We start from the raw sequence: 20,354 nt of genomic DNA on the forward strand, positions 1-20,354 counted from the left end.
CAGGCGTCCGGGGCGCCACAGGCAGAGGGGCGGAAGGGGAGGTGGACGAGCCCTGGCTCCGCCCCCGAGGCAAGCCACGGGGAACCCGGGACGCACGCGCAGCACACTGCCGGGGGAAGTGCTTCCGCCCCGCACTGACATGGCGGCTCCGCATAGGCGCGAGCGGGCGCAGGTTGGCCGGAAGTGAGGCTCCGAGCCCCTGCGCCGGCCGCGCGCTTGCCGCCTCCCGCTCGCCATGGCCGGGATCCTCTTCGAGGACATCTTCGACGTGAAGGACATCGACCCCGAGGGCAAGAAATTCGACCGGGGTGAGCCGGGCCGGGGCCTCCCTTCCCAGGGGCCCCTCCCGCCAGGGCGCGAGAGGGACCACCCCCATCTGCCCCCCCCCCCGGGCCTGGGCCGGGGTCGGGCCCCAAGCCCTGGGGGGGGGCGCCCCCCTACCCCCCCCCCCCGGATCTGGGGCTGGAACGGGACCCAGGCCCTAGGGGGAGCAGCCCCATTACTCCCCCGGATCTGGGGCTGGATCGGGACCCAGGCCCTAGGGGGGACAGCCCCATAACCCCCCCCCCCCAGATCTGGGGCTGGATTGGGACCCAGACCCTAAGGGGTGCAGGCCCCTTAATCCCTCCCCCCCTTAATTCCTCCCCCCGGGTCCCCACGGGGACAGGTTCCATAACCCCCCGACCCCAGATCTGAGGCTCAGTTGGGATTGAGGCAGTTGAGGGGACAGGCCCCATAATCCCCTTCCCCCAGAATCTGGGGCTGTATCTGGACCAAGGCCCTAGAGGTGAAAGGCCCCATATCTCATGTGTCACTGGCTCGGCTCCTTCTCTTCCAGTTTCCCGCCTGCATTGTGAAAGTGAGTCTTTCAAGATGGACCTAATCCTGGATGTGAATATACAGATCTACCCCGTGGACCTGGGTACGTATGTACGGTGCTCGCAGGCTGGCAGCTGATAATCCCTGTGATGGGCAGCACCTGCTGAGCGAGAGCCAGTTGCTGGCAGAGGTGCCCATAACACTGAGGGCTTGTCTAGCCAGGATACAAATTCAAATTAAGGAAAGGTGCGCATCTGAAGTGTATGATTTCAAGTGCAGGAAGCCCTCGTGTGCATGCTGCCGTTCTGAAGGAAAGAGGCCTTCGCTGCATTCAGTGCATTTAATTAATTAGGTCCAGTGGCCACAAACAGCTGTGATGTGAGGAGAGCTGCTCTTCACCTGCCTGACAGCTCCCTGACGTCTGGGGTCCGTGCTACTCAGAGCGCATCACCTGGCACCTGGATGTGCTGCTGCGTGTCCCTGATCACCCGTCTCTGGAACTGGGCGCCCTGAATATTGTGTGCCCTGGTGACTGGCCGGATCGGGCTAGGAGCCAGTTCACATGTGGCTCGCTCATCTTTGCCATCAAGCACCCTTGGATTAACATACAGCTAGGACTCCTGGTTGCTCCCTTTCCCCTGCCCTTGTGTGCATGGGATCATGTGGCCTGTGACAGGTGTGGCTGTGAGCAACTGGCCTCCTTGGAGGCTCGCCTTTTACCTCCTGCTCTCTACTGTGTGTTTCAGGGGACAAATTCCGCCTGGTTATCGCCAGCACCTTGTATGAAGATGGGACCCTGGATGATGGGGAGTATAACCCCACTGACGACAGGCCGTCCAGGTAATGCGGCAGGAAGGAGCCAAGAATGCAGTAGTGTCTGGTGCAGTCCTCCGTATGAATTCCCCGTGGGGTGGGTATGGTTAACTCTCGTGGGGATCCGAACTGGCTGAGGACAGTAAACAAAGGGGTACCGGCAGTGGGGAAAGCGTGGCGTTGGGGAGCTGCCCTGGGTCAGCGTCGCTGCCTGATCACTTTGGCCTGTAAACACCTGGGAGAAGGGGCTAACGAGTTCCCAGCCTTTGTCTGGTGGAGTCCCCTTGTGGGCAGTTGGGCACTGCTGTCTCTCCTGGCGCGTGTGCTTGGTGCCCGCTCTCTTGTCCTGCCCCCATTCACTTTTCCTCTCTCTCTCTCTGTTTTCCTTCTCATCTTTCACTTTTATCCGTCCTCTGTTTATTTTTTGGTTTCTAAATTCTCATGTCCGTGACTATTTCTACATCATCGCTGTTGTATCCGAGCAGCCCCTACCTGTTCTTGGCGGCCCTGGTTCCGTAGCTCCCTCTCCCTATTCGCCAGGGGGTTACTTGCTGCTTGGGCTGGCAGTGGCCACTGGTGGCTCCCTAGGGCTGGATCGCACGTGCTCCCTGTGTGCTGTGGGGGCAGAGGCCAGACTCTGCTTATGTGGCTGGCTACATTCAGCAGGAGTGCAGAGGGCGCCAGGTGGCTTTCCAGGAACCATCTGGTGCTTTACCCTGATGGATGTTTGCTTTGGGCAGGAGGGTCAGGTCCGTGGGTGTGCGCCTCTCTCCACCCCCGCTCTCTTGTTGCACGCAGGGCCGACCAGTTCGAGTATGTGATGTACGGGAAGGTGTACAGGATTGAGGGAGATGAAACATCCACGGAGGCAGCCACACGCCTGTAAGTGTCCTGCTTGCCCCTACCCCCCGTGCCACTCCCCTGTTGTCCACGAGAGGTGGTGCAGTTCTGTGCCCCTCCAGAGCGCGGTGCCCGGAGCCTGGGGTAGTCAAGGGAGGGGGCAGCATGGTCCTACACAGAGTCGCTAGTGGATCCCTAAGGGGAACACCGGGACACTGAGCTCTGCCCATCGCACTCCTCTCACCTAGCAGGCTCCTAATTCCCAGAGGTGAGTAGCCAGGGGCTCCCTTTAGCCCCGAGGGGCCCCTCTGACACTGGGGAGGTGAGCAACTATGGCTGCCTCTTGGCTGCTAAGGCTTCTGGAGCCTGGGTATGATGCCCCCTCCCTGATCCGTGGGATCCTGTTCTCACCTCTGCCCCTCTCCCGCCCTAGTTCTGCCTACGTGTCCTACGGGGGGCTGCTCATGAGACTCCAGGGAGACGCCAACAACCTGCACGGCTTCGAAGTGGATTCCAGGGTTTACCTCCTGATGAAGAAACTGGCCTTCTAACCGCAGGGGGCCGAGCCGCTGGGGACTGCGGCTGCACCTGGGACCCCGCCTCACACGCAGGCTTTGCAAATAGACACGGCCTTGCTGGCCGGGACTGGGACCCTTGTAGGCAACGGCCGCTGGATTTCAGCTCCTTTGGCCCATCTGGACCCTCTGGAGGGATGCATGGCAAAAGCCTGCACCATTTCCAGCAGGCCTTGTATTTTGTGGCCTCTATGTTGGCTGGGCGCAGGACAGGGAGGCGTTCCTGAGCCAGCCCTACCTGGTTCTTTACTAAAGTGGGTGCTTCGGATTTGTCTCTGCTTAGATCACGCTAGCAAGTGTGAGACCGTAATATACAGTGACACAGCTAAAACCGCTGGTGTTTAAGACGGGGAGTTCACCCCTGTCCGCACTCTGACTTCTTGGTGCGCAGACATGACTGTTTCAGGCATCACTGCACTAGTTACACTGGAAGGTTTCCTTTGGGACTCTAAGGGCTAGCCACTTCATTTTGTCTCCAAGTTGACTCTACTCTTGTCCTCCAGTACCCACGCTGGTCATTTCTGACTAGATCCAGACCGTCACCCTGGGTTACGACTGTACAAAGTTTTCGGGCCCGCTGCTTGTCCAGCCTCAATAAAAAGGGGAGAGGGCTCCCCCTGCTGGAGAATTTGTGATCCAAGTCTTCTAACACATGGGGTGGCCCTTAGCGACCAGCCACCGGTAGAGTTTGGCCAATGTAGCTATGGCAGTAAAGGGCCTCGGCGCCGGCAAAAAAGGGCTTTTGCCAATAGAGTTTTTTGTTTGAGGGACTGGGACAAGCTCTGCCGGCCCACGAGCTCGTGCCCTTTCTGGTGGAGGGAAGGCCTAGAAGCCAGATGCAGAGCCGGTGTAACCAGACACAGCTCTGTTGAGCATACTCAGTCTCGCTGATTTCATTTGGGGGCTGAATCCTGGCCCTTAGATCCCTCTCTGCTGCCTGGCGTTTGAGGTGTGAATGGCCCTGAAACGCCAGTGGCCAAGGAGAGCTGTCACCTGTAGCATAGACGTGGCCTTAGTCTCCTTAATGCTGTCTCCTTCCATTTAATTCAGCCTAGAAATTGCTGCAGGGTAGGGGTGAGAGGGGAGATGCCTGCGAGATGCGCTAGCCTTGGAAGCGGGCCAGGCTAGGAGAAGGGGTGAGAGCCAGCTCGGTTTCTGGGAAAGGCACCTGTCTGCCTGCTGTTCCTGCAGCGGCCACAGGAGGGCGCTGGATACCTCATTCTCAGGGGAGGGTGCAGCACTGCCTGAGCAGGGCCCTGCCCCCAATGCCCCACACGCACACTCCTCCCTCCCCCGAGCGGGACGGGGAGGTGGGTGGAAGAGAGTGTGTTTCTCACTGAAGTCCCCAGAATAAGGCTGGCGCCCCCCTGTGCATGGGCCCCCAGCGAGCAGGCCCCTGTCCCCGCGCTAACCCCGATCGGTGAGCTTTGCCCCCTGCTAAGCAAGATCACAGGGCTCTTTAGAAAAATAAGCTCTTTAATCGTAAGACGTTTTCCCGGTAAAAGACGCCCGCCCCCTCCCTGATCCTTAACTCTAGCAAGCAGCCCGAATCTGTCTCCTTTCCACCGCCACAGTCGTGATAAACAGCGAGTGCTGCATTACCCTCTGTGCAGGGAGGCTGGGCTGGGGTGACGCACGGAGACCTGGGGGCATGGGCCGCAGGGGCGTGTACCCGCAAGTGCGTAAGTCCACAGCTGCGTTCTGCCAGCTGGTCCCCTGGCACAGCAAGTCCCCCACCCCTGGATTACGCAGTGGTCGGCTGGAGACGGGGCTGATGGATGAGCAGTGAGTTTTCTCACATGTGCCCTGGGGCAGAGACGAGTCCGCGCGTGTTGCATGTGTGTTGGCTGGATTCAGAGGCCCCATGCCAATGAGTCCTGCCTCGCCGTGCGCCCACAGGAGCTCCTCCTCGGAGGGCAGGGTCCTCTCCCTTTCCTGGGATGTGCAGAGCTGAAAACCGCATCCTTTGGCCCCTCCCAGTCTCAGGGCCAGGCCCCTTTTTGCTCAGCTCTCAAGTCTTCGCTGTGGGTCGACATTCACCGACCCAGTAGTGGGGGGCCTCTCTAGGGCTGAAGGAGCCCCCTTTCTTGTCCTCTGCCAGCTGTTAATGTCCTTGGGCGTGATCTCTCCTCTGCTCCAGCAAGGCCCTCTCTGCCCTGCTCTTCCTCTCCCATCTCTGGAGAGTGGGGGGCCAGGATTTGCTTCCTTCCCACCCTGTCTCCACCTGTGGTCTGGTGGACACCCCCATCAGCAGGCAGGACTTTCACTGTCCCCTTGAGGCAGCCGGGGACATGGGGTGCTTGGGGGCTCTGGCACCCCCCGGCTTCCTTCCCGGCAGAAATCCTTTGCCAGGTCATGGAACAGGAAGCGCAGCTTGCCTTGCACGAGCTGCCGGTAGACCAGAAATATCACACTGGGGTGGCTCTGCAGCGTTGTCCGGGAGGCGCGGTCCGGCTGCCAGGCGCTGACCTGTCCCAAGACAGAGAACGGGCCCTCAACCAGAGTGCTTCCCCCGCCCTGAGCAATCCCCGGCGGCGTCCCCATCGCCCCCCGGGGCCAAAGCTGCAGCTGGGACTCCAGGCTTAGAGAGGAGCAAGGTGAGCTCTTCACCCTGCTGGGGACAGAGGGCCGGGGGCAAGGCTGGGCTGGGCAGAAGGGGCCTCACCTGCCAGCTGAAGGTCTGCAGGAGCAGGAGGAAGGAGTTGGCTTTCTTGTAGAGCTGCCCCAGGAGGGCAGCCGCACACTCCTGCCTCACGTGGCCCTGCGCAGCGCTCACCGCGTCCACCAGCAGCGCCAGGTCACAGAGGATTTCCTGCCTTTTCGTCTCATTCTGACGGGGACAGAGAAGGGGGGGCGGTGAGTGCCTGAGCCCAGTGCTGCAGGGGCTGGGGCCCCCGAGCCGCAGGCAGGGACTAAGGGGTGAGAGCCCTCAGCCCTTCCCGTGTCTCCTAACCCGGCAGCATGACGGGAACGTGGACGCTGGCATCACCCCACCAGCAGGGGGCGAGGGAGCCTGCAAGGGGGATCCCGAGGGAGCAGGACTGCCCTCTGCTGAGCCCATGGGCAGCAGCCAGTAAAGGGACAAATATCCCCCTCCCCTCCGGGACTCCTGTCTGTGTCTGCTGCCCCCTCGAAGGTGGGCTGAGTGATCATCTTCCCCTTCGTGGCCAGGGAAGAGCTGGAACTCCCGGGCTGCAGCTGCTAGAGATGCTCCCCACCCCGCGCCTGTCCCCAGGTGCCCCTGGCCTCACTCACTGTCTTCGTTTTCCATTCCCGGAGGCTGAAGTCCACCATGGGCAGAGGAAGGGGCTGGGTTAGTGAGGGGAGCTCCTGGCACTGGCTCTATGGGGAGAGGAAGTGGAAAGCACTGAGACCGACGCGGACAGGCCTAGGAGAGCCCAGCCCGTGAGGCCGGCTCTGGGGGCAAGAGAAGGAATTAGCACCGGCTCCGTTAGGAGGAGCGGAGGCAGCGCTGGGGCTGTGCCGCCTAGATGGCCAGGCAAGATATTTCCCTGCCTTCCTTCCTCTGAAGCTTGTGTGATCCCAGCCTCTCCCAGCAGGGGGCAGGGCAGGCACTGGCTGTGGGGAGCTGCCAGCTATTCCAGTCCCAGCCTCTTCCAGCAGGGGGCGCTGTAGGGCAAAGGTAGGAGCACTGGCTGTGGGGGAGCGCCCAGCCTCTCCCAGCAGGGGGCGCTGTAGGGCACAGGGTATGAGCACTGGCTGTGGGGGAGCTCCCAGCTACTCCAGGCCCAGCCTCTCCCAGCAGGGGGCGCTGTAGGGCAAGGGTAGGAGCACTGGCTGTGGGGGAGCGCCCAGCCTCTCCCAGCAGGGGGCGCTGTAGGGCACAGGGTATGAGCGCTGGCTGTGGGGGAGCTCCCAGCTACTCCAGTCCCAGCCTCTCCCAGCAGGGGGCGCTGTAGGGCACAGGGTATGAGCGCTGGCTGTGGGGGAAGTTCCCAGCTACTCCAGTCCCAGCCTCTCCCAGCAGGGGGCGCTGCAGGGGTTAGGGCAGGAGCACTGGCTGTGGGGGAGCTCCTGGTTAGCCGGGCTGGAGCGTCTCTCCTTACCACTCTCTTCTCCATGTCCTTGGCTTCGCTGATGTATTTCTGGATCAGCCGGTTGTCGCAGACCAGCCGGGCCGGGCTCATCCTGGACAGCTTGATGTGGAGGAGGAACGCTGTGAGGAGCAGCAGCCCTGAGAGCAATCAAAGGGAAAGACAGCATGGGCCAGACTTCCCTGCGGGCAGAGCCCAGCCCGGAGACCTGTGCGCCCGCTCCATGGAGAAAAGCCCCCATCCCGTCCAAGGAGAGCTGTCCCCACATGTCACCCCCAGAGGTCTGTTCTTGGGCCATTCTCCGGGGCTAGCACAGGACAATTGTCATGTCTCTAGTCCCCTGGGGCTCTTACCTGACCACTTGCTGGCCCTGTCTCAGTTGCCCTCTCCTGTTTTTCGTGGCTCACCTGCCCCCTCCCTGCAGCCTGTGGGCGCCCCATTGACAAGTCTCATGCTGGGCCACATGTGCTTCTCCAGCTGTTTCTCCTGCCATCTCCTCCTTCCTTCCGGGTAGTCACACACCCCGCCCACGACCTGCCGGCAGGACATTGATTCACTTGTCAGCCCTGAGGCCGGCGCTTTAAGTCAAAGCAAGCTGCACTCCAAAACTGAGCCAGTCACCCCTGGCCCACTGCTGGGCACCAGCCTAGCTCCCTGCCCCACTGGGAGTGGGATCACCCCCTCCTCCATCCCCAGCCCCTCCTACCCTGCTCTGGAGCATGGTCTAACGTGTGAAAAGTCTAATGCAGCCCATGCACTCGGCCTTTAACACGTGTGAAACTGCTCACGTTCAAACTCGGGCCTAAACTTTAACGCCACCAGCCTAGCTCACGTTAAAGCCCACGCTGTCTTGTCTACACAGCTTTGATCCCTGGCTAGCCAAGACCAGGGCAAAGGAGGGGCTGGGCCTGACCGCGCCTGTGTGGGACCCCCATCTCCATTCACTGCTGTGCACGGTGGCCGTAAAATGCCATCAAACCCAAATTCTCTGCTACCCCCACCTACACGGGTGTAACTGACCCACGGTGCCAGGCCGGGCGAAGTGGGTCCTGTGGGAAAGCTGTCTCTTTCCAAAGCAAGTCGGGTCTGGGGAGGGGGGAGGGGATCTGCCAGGCAAAGGGGTGGCAGAAAGGCAAGGAGCAGAAACAGAGCAAGAGGGAAACAGTTTTAAGGTTAGGGCATCTTCCTGGAGGCTGCATGGATGGATTAACATGTGCGTTGCATCACAGGTGGCTAGGGCATCTCCGGACAGAAAGCTCCTTGGTGGTGACTGGTGTGTTGAACTGGTCTAGAGTGGTGCCTACAACCCTCTACCAAATCAGGCCCTGCTGCGCTCGGCGCTGTACAAACACACTGAGACAGTCCCTGCCCTGATTAGCTCACAGTCCAAGCAGACAAAGGGTTGGGACCGGAACAGAGAGGAGAGGTGACTGGCCCCAGGCCCTGCAGCAGGTCCATGGCAGGACCAGAACCCAGGTCTCCTAGCCCAGGGCCCTACCCACCAGGCCATATGGCCGATACTGGCTAAGGGGCTTTGGAAGGACAGTGCAGGCTGAAAGTCAGCGTGTTTCCAAACAAAAGCCATTCCCTGCACTGCTAACTCCTGGAGAGTAAGCAGTTCATTTCCCTCCCACGCGCAACCGCTTCACCTTGGGCAAGGCAGTGTCCCCCTGCTATCCCTGCGCTGTTTCACTTTCCGTTTCTCAGGTGCGGGAAGGCGGCAGGGGAAGGCGGAGGCCAACTGAGACGGTAGTGGAACAAATGTGAATATTACAGCCAAAAAAATATGGTAAAAGCCTAAAAGGACGTTACAGTTGCAAAGTCAAGCCCTGCCGCCTTCTGTCACGGGGTCCCCGGGCGATGCTCTGGAGCTGCTCCCCACAAACCCAGTCAGGACTTTGGGGAGCCTCCTCTCCCTCGGAGCAGACCGTCTTCAGGGCAAGAAGCTCACACGGCTTCACCTCCTGGGTCTCTCCTGGGAGCATTCAGCATATGCCCCTCCGTGCGCTTCCCACAGCGAGTCTGCCCAGGCGGGGTCCTGGGGAAGCCAAAGGGTTCTGCACCCCCCACGTCGCAGTCAGACGTGACTCTCAGCCAGCCAGTAAAACAGAGGTTTATTAGATGACAGGAACACGGTCTAAAACAGAGCTTGTAGGTACAGCGGCGAACGGGACCCCTCGGCCGGGTCCATTATGGGGTTCAGAGAGCCAGACACCCACGTCTGCCCTCACTCCTAGTCCCCAGGTAGCTCCAACTCTGAAACCCCCTCCAGCCCCTCCTTCTCCTGGCTTTGTCTCTTTCCTGGGCCAGGAGGTCACCTGATCTCTTTGTTCACCTTTAGCTATTTCCTTGCAGGTGGGGGGAAGGGACCCTGGCCATTTGTTGCCAGGGAGACAGAGGGTCAGTGATTTATGCACACTGGCCTTTCCCCACCACCTAGAGACTTAAGAAATGCATAGGGGAAACTGAGGCACCCACCCAGTATTCAGAGGAAACATTAAGAACAGTCCCACTTCGTCACACCTTCCCTTGGCCGTATGCGCTGCGGGCGTCACAGCTGCTTGCTGACAACAGAGGAATGGTGAGACGCAAGACTGCTGGGATCAATTCCAGAGGGGAGCGTGATCTAGTGGTTACAACCCCTTCTTTAACAGTCCACCCAGCATATACCCACTGCAGCCTGTCTCTGTCACCATCTATCTATATCCCCCCACACACGCAGTCGATCTCTGTCCCCCACTTCTTGCCCGTCCCCACTCTAACAGATTCTCTGCCCCCTGTCTCCCTGCACCCCCAATCCTCCCTCCTTTGCATCTGTCTAGTTCCCCCGCTGGCAGAGCACCGAGAGCGTCTCCTTAGAATATCAGGGTCGAAAGGGACCCCAGGAGGTCATCTAGTCCAACCCCCTGCTCAAAGCAGGACCAATCCCCAGTCAGATTTTTGCCCCAGATCCCTAAATGCCCCCCTCAAGGATTGAACTCCCACCCCTGGTTTAGCAGGCCAATGCTCAAACCACTGAGCTATCCCTCCTTGTTCTCAGGCCACAGCTGTGGATGCCGTAGCGGCCGCTAGGGTGACCAGACAGCAAATGTGAAAAATCGGGACGGGGGTGGGGGGTAATAGGAGCCTATATAAAACAAAGCCCCAAATATTGGGACGGTCCCTATAAAATTGGGACATCTGGTCACCCGAGCGGCTGCTGATGTCCAGAGCAACAACTGCAGGGAAAGGCCAGCCGAGGGCGGCAGCATGCTCATTTGCCCTCTGGGGATGGCGTCTGGCGTAGGAGCTGCGAGGGTTGGCGCATGCTTAGTGCAGATGGACTCTTTGGGGAATTTAGCTGCCAAACTCGAACAAAATCTCTTTTGCAAACTGAGATTTTTCAGAGGCTTATAATGTGGCCGAATTGGGGTTGGTCTTCACGGCGTCAGCAAAAGGCAAATCACTCCCACCAGGGCAACCGCTCTGCCAAATCTCAAAGCCCTACTCCAAAGCTTGGGGGCGCAAAAGCTTCCCAGCCAAACACTTGCAGGCATTTTTTTAACCTGGGCAAAACGACATCTTTTCCTCTAATCTAACCGCAGAATCATTTTAGCTGAAACTTTCCCAAAAGATTCAGCCGGAGGCAGACCCTGGGCATGGAAAATTTCATCCCGAGTGGTTAAAGTGTGGCGTGGGAGACCATGAGTGACAGGCCACCAGCTCCCTCTAGAATTAGGGGTTCTATACCCTGAAACGTTGGACCCAACCTACTTGACAGTGCCCCTTGGCAGGAGAACTGCAAGTATCCACCGCCAAAGTGAAATGGGGCCATGTTTCCTGCTGGGCTCCATCCCCAGGAAGCAGGGCAGTGATAAGGGAGGATAAATGGCTTCCTTTGCTGGCCGTGTGCGTCGCACTCCCATCCCGCTGATAAGGAGTGTTTGCACCGCGAGCGACTCTGGACGCAGGTTCCTCTTGGGTGGCCTCGGCACAGACGCGGACGGGCTCTACGTCAAGGGCGGCGTCACATATGGCTCAGAGCATTTCGGGGAATGCCAGTGTCCTCTGTACACTGCGTTCTGGGAACCCCCGCCCCGCCCCAGGCAGCCCCAGCTTCAGGATTCCCCCAGGCAGCCACCAGAGGCAGCGACGGCTCCGACACCGCTCTGCTGGGGGCCGATTCCCCGCACTCGGAGCCCTGGGTCTCTAACAGAGACACACTCGTTCCAGCGGGAGTCCTGGGCTCGGGACAGGGGTTCTCTGGCCTGGGGGTGAGTTCGCTCCGCTCAGCCAGTGAGTCTGGGAGCTCAGGAGCCTGGCGCGTCCCCTGGGAGAGGCTCCCCGCTACTCAGCTGTTTTGAGCATCCCAAGCCTTTGCTCTGGTGACCCTGCCCTGCCCATCACCCCCTGTGATGGAGTGGGAATGTTCTTAATGTTTTCTTTGAATACTGGTGGGTGCCTGTGACGCAGCAGGGAGTGGGGAGTGTTGGCCTGGGAAGGTTGCAGGGGAGTTGTGCTGCGACTGTCTATATTGGGGATGGGAGACTTTCCTGGAGGGAAGGTACCTGAGCAGGTAACATGAGAACCCAGGAGGGGGCTTGGAGATCAGGTGACCTCCTGGTCCGGGAAAGAGACAAAGGGAGAGGAGGGGCTGGAGAGTTTCAGTTTGGAGCTGGCAGGGAAAATGGAGGGGAGGCCAGACAGACCTCCTGGCCCCCCCAGAAGGACCTGACTAAGGGGTCCTGTTTATGCCTACAAGGTCTGGTTTGGACTGTGTTCTTGTCGTCTAATAAACCTTCTGTTTTACTGGTTGGCTAAGAGTCCGTCCCCATCACCCCCATCCAGCCCTGCCCCACCCCTGCATCCCCATCACTCCCCATCCAGCCCTGCCCTACCCCTCCGTCCCCATCACCCCCACCAGCCTGGCCCTGCCCCTCCGTCCCCATCACCCCCACCAGCCCTGCCCTGTCCCTCATTCCCCATCACCCCCACCAGCCCTGCCCCGCCCCTGCATCCCCATCACTCCCCATCCAGCCCTGCCCTGCCCCTCCATCCCTATCACCCCCCGTCCGTCCCTGCCCTGCCCCTCCGTCCCCGTCCATTCCCTGGCCACTGCCCCTTCATTGCCACCAGACCCACTTGGCCCCTGACCCTCCCTCCCCATCAGCCCAGCCCTGCCCTCCTGTCCCTGTCAGCCCCACCAGTCCCATCCCTCCCCATCCCCAGTGCCCTGGAGCGTGAAAGCCTCCGACACATGGACAGGTTGATCCCACTCGCCTCGCGTCTGGTCCGTGTGACGGGAACAAAGTTGTGAGCCCAGCAGGGCCTGGCCTGCCCCTTCTGCCCCCTGTTGGCCCTCGGTGCTGAGGCTGCTTGAGGCAGGGGCGGGCAGGTTGGGGACCCCTTTCCTGAAGGACTGCGAGTGGGTGAAGCAGTGAGAGACGCCCCATCCCGTCAGCTCGTGGGAACTGGGTGCTCTGTGTGACCTGGGGGCTGCAGGGCAGTCTGTGGCACCCAGGGGCATGCTACCTAAGCCCTGCCCCCAGGGGTTGTGCTCCGCGACCGGGGGCACTTGGGATGTCTCGGGCCAGCACAGTCACTGAGGGACCCAGCCAATGGCTCTGAGCCCTACATCCCCATGCGGGAGAGGCCAGCAAGGGCTGCGGCCTCATCCCCGCAGTCACGGGCACAGCCCTGGACCCCAAACCTAGCAGGGCCCCCTCTGGGGCTTTGTCTCTCCCTGCCCAGGTGTGAGACTCCACCCCCCTCGCCGTGCCCAGCCTTGGGGAGTGTCGCGTCCCAGCCCAGCACTCACTGTTCAACTCCATGCTAAGCTGGCCGTCTCTGCACTGCATCTTCCTCCCCGGGGCCAGCGGCTGCTCTCCTGCTCCCGTCCGGCTTCCATTTAGGGCAGCTTTCGCCCAGGCTCTTGGCGGGGCACGAGGACCGGACCGCGGGGCAGGGGACGGGAGAGCCCCCGAGTGACGCCGCACGGCTCCCGCTGCCGAGTGACCACACCAAGGCTTCCTGTTGTGCTGCTCGACCTCCGAGGAAAGGCACTGGGGCCCAGAGCACGAGCCCTTGGGAAGGCTTCCTGCTTCCCCCGGCTTCCTCCTTGGCTCGCCGCGCTGGAGTCCTGCACACGGGCTGGGATCTCGGAGGCAGCCACCTCGCTGCGCTCACCCGCCGGCGCGCGATACGGCTCGTGCCGTGAACCGGCCCCACCAGCTCCCCCGCTGCACGAGCCGGGCGAGGAGCCGGGCGAGCCTCACTTCCCGCTGGGACTGCGTCTCCTGCCCACCGGCTCTCGCAGCACGGACTGTGGAAAGCTCAGCGCCCCAAAGCGTGAGCGGCATGCAAGCTGGGGGCCCGGCGCTGGCTCCCCACGGCTGGCGGCCCGGAAGGGTGTCTGCTTTGGGCTGCGCAGCTGGCTGGTTCCCCCAGAAAGCCCCAGTGATCCAGCCAGGAGGTCAGGGTTCAAGGGCTGCTCTCGGTACACCTGGAATGGAGACGGTGCAGTCAGTGAGCAGAGGAGGGAAATTCCAGCTCTCTGGCGGACCTGCTCCCAGCACCCCCTTCACTCCCCCTGGCACCGGAGTCCTGCCTGTGGGCTCAGGGCTGCAAACCCCATCCCCACCCCTGCAAGGTCCCCTAAGTGACACACAGAGATGCTGATGATCCTGCCCCAGACTCCCAGCATCCACCATCCGCAGGAACACACATGCATCTGCCCTGGGAGCTCTAAGGGGCCCGTTACCCTCATGTCCGTGTGAGCCATGTCGGGTTCACATTAATGCAAAGAATGGGCAGCCCCATTTCCAGCATCCCCACAGCTACCCCCAGCCTCGTCCCTGGGCTTTCTCACCTGCTCGGCTCCTGCTGCCCCATAGCCCTGCACCCGAGCACCATCAAAGTGCCTCCAGGCGCTGTCCTCTGCACTGGGCCCCTGGGGCATCTCTGGGGTCACCCTTGGACTCAGTCATCTGCCCCAGTGGGGGCGCAGGGCAGAGCTGAGAAGATTCACGGGAAGGAATCGGATTCTAGGCACCAGACCTGTGCTCAGCCAGCCAGGGAACCGAGCGGATACCATGTGACCGGCATGTCCCATCCAAACTAGCCAGACTCCCTGCCACGAGCGGCTGCTGGAAAATCCTGTGCTGTGTCCAGACCAGGCGCGAACAGCCAAGTAGTCCGTGCAGTGGGGAGGGGGCACACAGCTCTGGGGCGGGGCTGGGAGGTGTGAGCTTTGGGGGCAGGACCTACTGGGGCTGGGAGCCCAGAGCAGATTACAGGTCAGGAAGGGGCAGGGGAGGAATCTGGAGCAGGCACAGAGCCCCCAGCCCAGGCCCAGGGGGCAGCTGGTGGAATCCTTAGGGCCTGGGGAAGGGGCAACTGTGGGGCAGGGGCCCAGGCCTAGGGAAGGGGCAGCCGCGGAAGACGGGCATGAGCCCAGTCCCGGGGAAAGGGTGGCCACAGGAGCCGGACAGGGCCCAGGCCTGGGGAAGATTGGCTGTGGAAGCCAGGCAGGGGCCCAGGCCCAGGGAAGGGGCAGCCTGGGAGCCGGGCAGAGCCCAGAGAAGGGGTGGCCGTGGGAACCAAGTAGGGGCCCAGCCCGGGGAAGGGGCAGCCCGCAGGAGCCAGGCAGGGGCCCAGCCCGGGGAAGTGGTGGCCTGCGAGAGCCAGGCAGGAGCCCAGCAGGCAGGACGGCCTGCAGAAGCCAGGCGGGGGCTCTGCAGGGAAGTGACTTTTGAGCTATTTGCTCAATGTTAATTGTTAACGAAAGTCCCCCAGGGTTGGTTTAACCGTGGAAAGCCCAGGCTGCCCCCTGCTTGGTAAGAACACAGCTGGCCTGGAGCTCCGAACCCTCAGCTCCCCTGCCCAGGTGGGGGGCAGTTCTGTCTGGTGAGTGCCAGGATGCCAGCGCGGAATGGGGAGGGGCAGACCCCCCCCCAGCACATTCACCCCCAGTGAAGAGCTGCTCCTGCATGGGCAGAAGCTGGCTACGCCCCAGTGTCCCCCAGGAGGGCCCCATGTGTGCCCCCCAGCATCCTCAAGGTTGCAGGTGCCTCTTGGGACGGGGTGAGGCTCTTCCTTCACAGCACTGTAGGGCCTGTTTCAACACTGGCATGGCTAGTCGGGTGCTGCCCTGATGCCCATACACCCCAGCCCCTTCCCCAGGGGAGCTGTCTGCCGGATAATGACCCATCCGGGGAGGAAAACGAACCCCCGCAGCTGTGCCAATAGCCCTGACACCCCTCGGCTGTACGCTGCCCCCGCCCCTCGGAGCGGGCACCCAGCCTTCCTCTGCTCGGGAGCTCCCTGCACATGGGGCATGCTGCCGGAGATCCCCAGGGCCACCTCTCGTGCTGGCACTGGGGGTGCCCAAGTGGGGTCAGGGCCCATTGTGCTGGGTGCCCGTCCCACAGAGAGCACAGCGCGCTCCAGGGCTCAGTCGGAACAGATCTGCAAATCTCTGCCCGCGTGCACAAATCTCCCTGCAGCTCAGAGCACCAGCTGCTCCTGGGAGCTGGGCGGAGGGAGGCCGTTTGTGGGTTGGGGACTCCGGGTTCCTAGCATGCATCTTCTCGGGGTCCGGCCGTCTGACCAGTGTCAGAACCCACCCCGGCCGCATGTCGGCTCCTCCGCCCAGGGCTGCAGGAGGAAACTGTTTGCAGGGCAAGCGCCTAGGGGCAGGGACCCGGCGCTACCAGCATCTGCAAAGAGCCTGCCAACCAACCACTGACTCACGTCTGTTGCCCCCCAGCTGCCCTGCGTCTGGGAAGCCCAGGGCTGGGTTCGCTGTTGTCTCCTTCCTTTCCTCTCAGACTAGTCCAGCCCACGCTCAGGCACACGCATGCACGCACCCAAAACACACACCCAGCCTTACACACCTGCACATGCTCACACGCCAGCCACATGGGCCATTGTTCCTGGCAGAGGAGTGGTCTCCCAGGGAAGTTGGATGTGAGACAGACCAGGCAAAAACAAACACCGCTGCTCTCCCATGATCTCCCTCCCCACGACCTCCCTCCCTCCCCAGGCCCTGCTGTGCCCACCTGGAGAGTTGCAGAGGAGCTCGGCGGGCAGCCTGGGATCTGGAGGGGAAGCAGGAGGGCAGAGAGTGCGCCAGCAGGAGCTCCGGCCTGGTCCTGAGCAGCTGCAGCAGTGGGCCGGCAGGCGAGTGAAGCGCACCGGGGTCAAACACCCCCGGCTTCCCACACACCTGGCCTTGCCCAATGCAAACATTAGCCCAGCTGCGGTGGGCGTCCTTGCCCGGCCTCCTTGCCTGCTGCGGACGTGACGCGCTGCAGGCGCCCTGGCATCAGGGAGTCTGAGCCAGGAGCAGAAGCGCCAGGTCTATGCAGGGCACAGCAATACCGCCCCAGTCCTCCACGGGCTGTATTCTGTATCTCCGTAGCGCCAACAGCAAGTGGGCACAGAGCCTCGGACCCCGCCTCCAAGGGCACCCAGCTGCCACGGGGAGGGCATGGCCTCCACACTGAACTGGCTTCCTCGTCCTCTTGCTTGAACCCGAAAGTGGAGTCTCTTTAAAACTGGAGTTTAGCAGCGGGTCATAAATCTGCCCTCTGCCCTCCCACACCCCGTCTTGGGCCTGGACGGAGCTGCCGCCGGTGCCCATGCCCCTGGGGGATTCCTCTGCCCAGCCCGTGGGCTGCCAGCAGGGAATAAACCCACAGCAAAGAGCATGGACCGAAGAGGCAACTGCCAATCTGCTGGGACCAAATCCACTGAGCGGCCCAGGGGGCAGAGTGCTGATGCTTTACATGGGGCGACATTTTCCTTTGTAATTAGGGAAACCACATTCATTTGGATATGGTTCGACCCAGCCCCAGAACAGCAGCAACAACAGTAATAACTAACACAGCAGCCCAAAGTGTGTGTGCCGAGCAGCCCCCTATACAAATAAGCCAGGCCCCGCCCGCAGAGCTCACAACCTCCTTCCAGATAGTGACGGAAGAAGTCGGGGGGGGACATTTCAATACCATGGAAGGGGGGGGGGTTGTTGCTTTTGTGGGTATAAATTCGAAGCAGGAGCTCGGCACCTGAACAAGTGATTCAAGGCCCCAGTCCTGCAACGGGATCTGTGTGGCTGGGCCCCTGTAACAACCAGGCATTAGTGGGGAGTCGGGAATGAACTGCTCCCCGGCTGATAGAAAGCATTTCTCCAAGATCTACCTGCCCATATGGTCAGGTAAAGAGCAGACAGGTGGCCACCCGGTGAGTGCCAGAGGGGAGACAGGGCAGTGGGGAGACAGGGCTGGTGCAGGGAGGGGTTGAAGATTTACGGCCGGCCTGGTGGAGCAGGGGAGTTATTTCTGAACTGTCGCTGTCTTTGGGGACGCCCGTCTCAGGTTCCCAGTGGGAGTCGGGGCTGAGGCATCTCAGAAGAAATTGAGCTTCGAAAGGACAAAGCGAAGGGCCGGGCGGGAGCAGGGGGTTGCTGTACAGTTCCGGCTGACACTGGGAACAGCCCTCGAGGGCAGGATCCCAAAGGCCATGATCCCAACAGCAAGGGCCAGATCCGAGCACCAGGGCTCCTAACCAGACCCAGCCTGATTTAACAGTCTCAGCAGCGAGGTTAACGGGGACGCAGCATGCAGCGTCTCCAGCCTGCGACCCTTCTCGCATCCGGCCCCAGAAGCGAGGACTCCAGGCTGCTGCAGGTGGGGTTAGGGCCGGGGAGTGCGTGGGCTGACAGGTCTGTTGTTGGACCCTGCCTGGCCAATGGGCGCGTTGATCTGCTTCGGGAAGCCCGGTGTTTCACAGCTCTTCAGGAGTAACGGTCCCTAAACTCTCTGGCTGCCAGGGCTGTCCCTGCAGAATGCGACGTCTGCATAGTGCAAAGAGCTGCATTGTCAGGAGCACTTGGCGTCGCCCACCCACGCAAGCCGCTTAATTGGGAGCGAACTGCACTCCGCAGAGTCTCTCAACTCAGGGGTAGGGACAGGCTGACCCCACGCTCCGGCTCCGATCGCAGACCTCTCCCCAGGGCCTAGACTGAGCATCGCCCGCTCCCGGGATATCAGATCCCCGTAGTGGGCAGTGGAGGGTGTCTGGGCCAAACCCCTGCATGCAGCATTGTGGGGCTGAATCAGCATGTGCCCCTCCCAGATCTATCCCAGCATTCAGTAAGTGCTCACGCAGGGCTGTGCATGAGGCAGTGGCTGGCGAGGGGGGGAAGTGGGGGGCTGGGCTGGGTGACACAGGGGCATTCAGAATAAAAGCCGCCCAGATCCCAAAGGGGATCATCCTTGGGGACAGCGTCAGGGGGGGAGGTGGACGAAATCCCAATCCGTCCCATGCCGAGAAGGGGCAAAGGATGCCAACAGTGTCACTAGCTTGCCACTAGGCGGCAGCAGGTAGCTTCATCTGAAACCATGGGAGCTGGGGGGGTCACCTGTGCCTTGCAGTCTTGGTCCTAGGCATCCCCTTGGCCTGTCTGCCAGCCCCATCAGAGTCCAGCGACGCGTGTCCCTCTGGCTCCCCGTAGCCCTGACACAGGGACTGGCGGCTAGAAGTCACGGTGTCCTGCTGCAGCCTCAGCTGGATGGGGACAGTTCACGCTGGGCTCTTACAGGGCAACAACTCCTCAACGGACCTACCCAGCCCCGGCCTGCCCCATCTCTGAGTCGGGGGAGAGCGACTGGGTGCTGGGCTCCCACCGGCTTGGCCCTGTGAGAGTGGGGAACGCACATTCCAGGCACTGCCTCCTTGGAGCTGGAGGAAGGACCCAGCTGCAGGGAGTGGGGTAGGGGGCGTTCCCCTCTCGATTCCAATGCCCCTGTGTGGCGCTTGGGAGCACACTGCGCTGCAGGGAGCCAGGTCGGGGAGCCAGCCGGGGTTCTCTCCTAGCAGTTGGTGCTGACCCCAATGCCCCAGCACAGCACTTGGGGGCGCTGTGTGGCTGCAGGTGCTGCCTTTGGAATGAGACGTGAAACCCATGTCCTGAACCGTCACAGAATCAGAGCAATGTCGGGCTGGACCGGCCCTCAAGAGGTCATCAAGTCCAGCCCCCTGCACTGAGGCAGGACCAAGTAAACTTAGAAGACCACCCCGGACAGGTATTTGTCCAACCTATTTTTATACCCTCCAATGTCAAGGATTCTACAACTTCCCTTGGAAGCCCGTTCCAGAGCGTAACTACCTGGAGTTAGAAAGTTTTTCCTAATGTCTAACTTAAATCTCCCTTGCTGCAGATTAAGCCCATTCCTGCTTGTCCTACCTCCAGAAGACAAGGAGAACAGTTGATCACACAGTCCTCATTATAACAGCCCCTAACATATTTGAAGATTGTGGTCAGGTCCCCAAACAGGCCCAGTTTATCTAAACCTTTTCTCATTTTTGTTGCTGTCTTCTGGACTCTCTCCAATTTACCCACCTCTTTCCTAAAGTGGGGCCCAGAATGGAGTACTCCAGCCGAGGTCTCCCCCGTGCCGAGTAGAGCACTCCTCAGTGTCTTACATATGACACTCCTGTTCATATGCCCCAGAAGGATCTTAGCCTTGTTTGCAAATGTGTCACGCTGATGACTCATATTCAGTTTGTGATCCGCTCTAACCCCCCGATCCTTTCCAGCAGCACGACCGCCTAACCAGTTATTCCTCACTTTGTAGCTGTGCGTTTGATTTTTCCTTCCTAAGCAAAGGACTTTGCACTTGTCTTCACTGAATTTCATCTTCTTGACTTCAGACCGATTCTCCAGTTTGTCAAGGTCATTCTGAATTCTAATCCTGGCCTCCAAAGTGCTCACAACCCCTCCCAGCTTGGTGTCATCGGCACATTTTATAAGCATGCTCTCCACTCCATCATCCAAGTTATTAATGACAAAGTTGAATGGACAGACCTTTTCGGGAGCCCACTAGATACATCCTCCCAGTTTGACAGCCAACCACTGATAACTACTCGCTGAGGACGGTGTTTCAACCAGTTATGCGCCCACCTTACAGTAATTTCATCTAGGCCACAGCTGGCTGGAAGCTGATTCTTCCTGCCCGGGGTGAACAGAGCTGCCGCAGGGGAGGGGGCTGGGAAGTTATGATACCATAGGGCTTTGGGTGGGCTTGGTAATAGGCAAAGGAGGGCTACCTGGTATGAATGAAGGCTCGTGCTGTCTCTCCCCCTCCTTGCAGGCCTCATCTCCTGCCTTCTCTTTCTTCCAAGTCTCCCAGGTGGACGGGGGTCCCGGGTGCCATTACTCTGTCATATGCAGGGACGACCGGAAGGGTTTGCGCTCGCGTGGACGGCCTCC

At 60.7% G+C, this 20,354-nt stretch overlaps 3 protein-coding genes across 7 annotated transcripts in view; 2 read left to right on the forward strand and 1 right to left on the reverse strand.

Moving 5' to 3' along the window:
* Positions 1-118: 118 nt before the first annotated feature.
* Positions 119-3,118, forward strand: POLR2H (RNA polymerase II subunit H). Its single transcript, XM_024208528.2, has 5 exons — positions 119-308; positions 839-922; positions 1,566-1,659; positions 2,431-2,514; positions 2,906-3,118. Exons 1-5 carry the CDS (start codon positions 236-238, stop codon positions 3,021-3,023), a joined length of 453 nt encoding a protein of 150 aa, XP_024064296.1. The 5' UTR covers positions 119-235; the 3' UTR covers positions 3,024-3,118.
* Positions 3,119-4,527: 1,409 nt separating this feature from the next.
* Positions 4,528-16,236, reverse strand: THPO (thrombopoietin). 5 transcript variants are annotated; one of them, XM_024208526.2, is made up of 6 exons: positions 16,141-16,236; positions 12,900-13,583; positions 7,115-7,242; positions 6,303-6,389; positions 5,713-5,877; positions 4,528-5,516 (listed from the first exon to the last, which is right to left on the reverse strand). In XM_024208526.2, the coding sequence occupies exons 2-6, from the start codon at positions 12,937-12,939 to the stop codon at positions 5,295-5,297; spliced, it is 642 nt and encodes a 213-aa protein (XP_024064294.2). In that variant the 5' UTR covers positions 12,940-13,583; positions 16,141-16,236; the 3' UTR covers positions 4,528-5,294. The 5 variants fall into 5 exon arrangements, with proteins under 5 accessions (XP_024064294.2, XP_024064292.2, XP_024064293.2 ...); XM_024208524.2 differs by lacking the exon at positions 16,141-16,236 and adding an exon at positions 15,833-15,909; XM_024208525.2 differs by lacking the exon at positions 16,141-16,236 and adding an exon at positions 14,138-14,789.
* Positions 16,237-17,236: 1,000 nt separating this feature from the next.
* The window catches only part of CHRD (chordin), a 41,981-nt gene continuing 38,863 nt past the window's right edge, over positions 17,237-20,354 (forward strand). Inside the window, exon 1 of the mRNA XM_026649929.2 lies at positions 17,237-17,323. Coding sequence (XP_026505714.1) covers positions 17,237-17,323 — 87 coding nt within the window. The remainder of the gene's footprint in view (positions 17,324-20,354) is intronic.

Source organism: Terrapene carolina, unplaced genomic scaffold, assembly GCF_002925995.2.
Source record: "Terrapene carolina triunguis isolate 2854851 unplaced genomic scaffold, T_m_triunguis-2.0 Scaffold88, whole genome shotgun sequence".
Lineage (NCBI taxonomy): Eukaryota > Metazoa > Chordata > Testudines > Emydidae > Terrapene > Terrapene triunguis.

Coding starts and splice junctions, on each gene's coding strand:
- POLR2H (XM_024208528.2), top strand. CDS start 236: ATGGCCGGGATCCTCTTCGAGGACATCTTCGACGTGAAGGACATCGAC. Junction 309..838: donor GGGCAAGAAATTCGACCGGG/GTGAGCCGGGCC, acceptor CTTCTCTTCCAG/TTTCCCGCCTGCATTGTGAA. Junction 923..1,565: donor GATCTACCCCGTGGACCTGG/GTACGTATGTAC, acceptor TGTGTGTTTCAG/GGGACAAATTCCGCCTGGTT.
- THPO (XM_024208526.2), bottom strand. CDS start 12,939: ATGCAGTGCAGAGACGGCCAGCTTAGCATGGAGTTGAACA. Junction 7,243..12,899: donor GCTTAGCATGGAGTTGAACA/GTGAGTGCTGGG, acceptor GATTGCTCTCAG/GGCTGCTGCTCCTCACAGCG. Junction 5,517..5,712: donor TGCAGACCTTCAGCTGGCAG/GTGAGGCCCCTT, acceptor GTCTTGGGACAG/GTCAGCGCCTGGCAGCCGGA.